This window comes from Charadrius vociferus, unplaced genomic scaffold (assembly GCF_000708025.1).
Source record: "Charadrius vociferus isolate BGI_N301 unplaced genomic scaffold, ASM70802v2 scaffold321, whole genome shotgun sequence".
Taxonomy (NCBI): domain Eukaryota; kingdom Metazoa; phylum Chordata; class Aves; order Charadriiformes; family Charadriidae; genus Charadrius; species Charadrius vociferus.
In genome coordinates this window covers 2,196,554-2,197,087 of record NW_009646934.1, presented here as the reverse complement: position 1 = coordinate 2,197,087, position 534 = coordinate 2,196,554, and the positions used below count along the sequence as shown (strand labels likewise).

Below are 534 nucleotides of genomic sequence, written 5' to 3'. Positions count from 1 at the left end.
GGCTGGGACGTGAGATACATTGAAACCACCACAGGGAAATCTCCAGCTACCACAGGTCCAGTCCTCCATTGAGGCCATACTCTGGTGCGGCCTGCCATGCCAATGTGGCACGGTTCTCTCAAAAACGTGGGGAAACGGCATAAAAACATGATCCTACGATGCACCACCCCCCACTCTATGGCCGCATCAAGGTCTCAAGCTCTTGACACACAAGCTATGAGCAACACCATGACTGTGGCAAGTCTCCCATGTTTCTGCTGAGGCAGGAGGCCACAGGGCAAGCTGAGGGCCGTGACTGGGCTCCATGGGGAAGTCACCGCCCCACATTTGGCGCCCGTACCGGGGATCCCCTCAGCCCGGGACACGGCTCCAAGCCAGGCTTAGCAGCGACGGGATGACGCGCAGGCCGAGAGCCGGGGAAGGGGCCGTTCGCCTCAGGGATGGCCCCGCCCCTCACCCTCCGGCCCGCCCTGGGTCCTGAGGCGGCCGGTTCTTGGGTACGTGGGCATCTACATGACGCACTTTCACAACCAG

General features: G+C 61.4%; 1 protein-coding gene across 1 annotated transcript in view; it reads left to right on the top strand.

Annotated features, from left to right (window-relative positions):
* Positions 1-440: 440 nt before the first annotated feature.
* The window catches only part of PSMD12 (proteasome (prosome, macropain) 26S subunit, non-ATPase, 12), a 9,131-nt gene continuing 9,037 nt past the window's right edge, over positions 441-534 (top strand). Inside the window, exon 1 of the mRNA XM_009894804.1 lies at positions 441-497. Coding sequence (XP_009893106.1) covers positions 441-497 — 57 coding nt within the window. The remainder of the gene's footprint in view (positions 498-534) is intronic.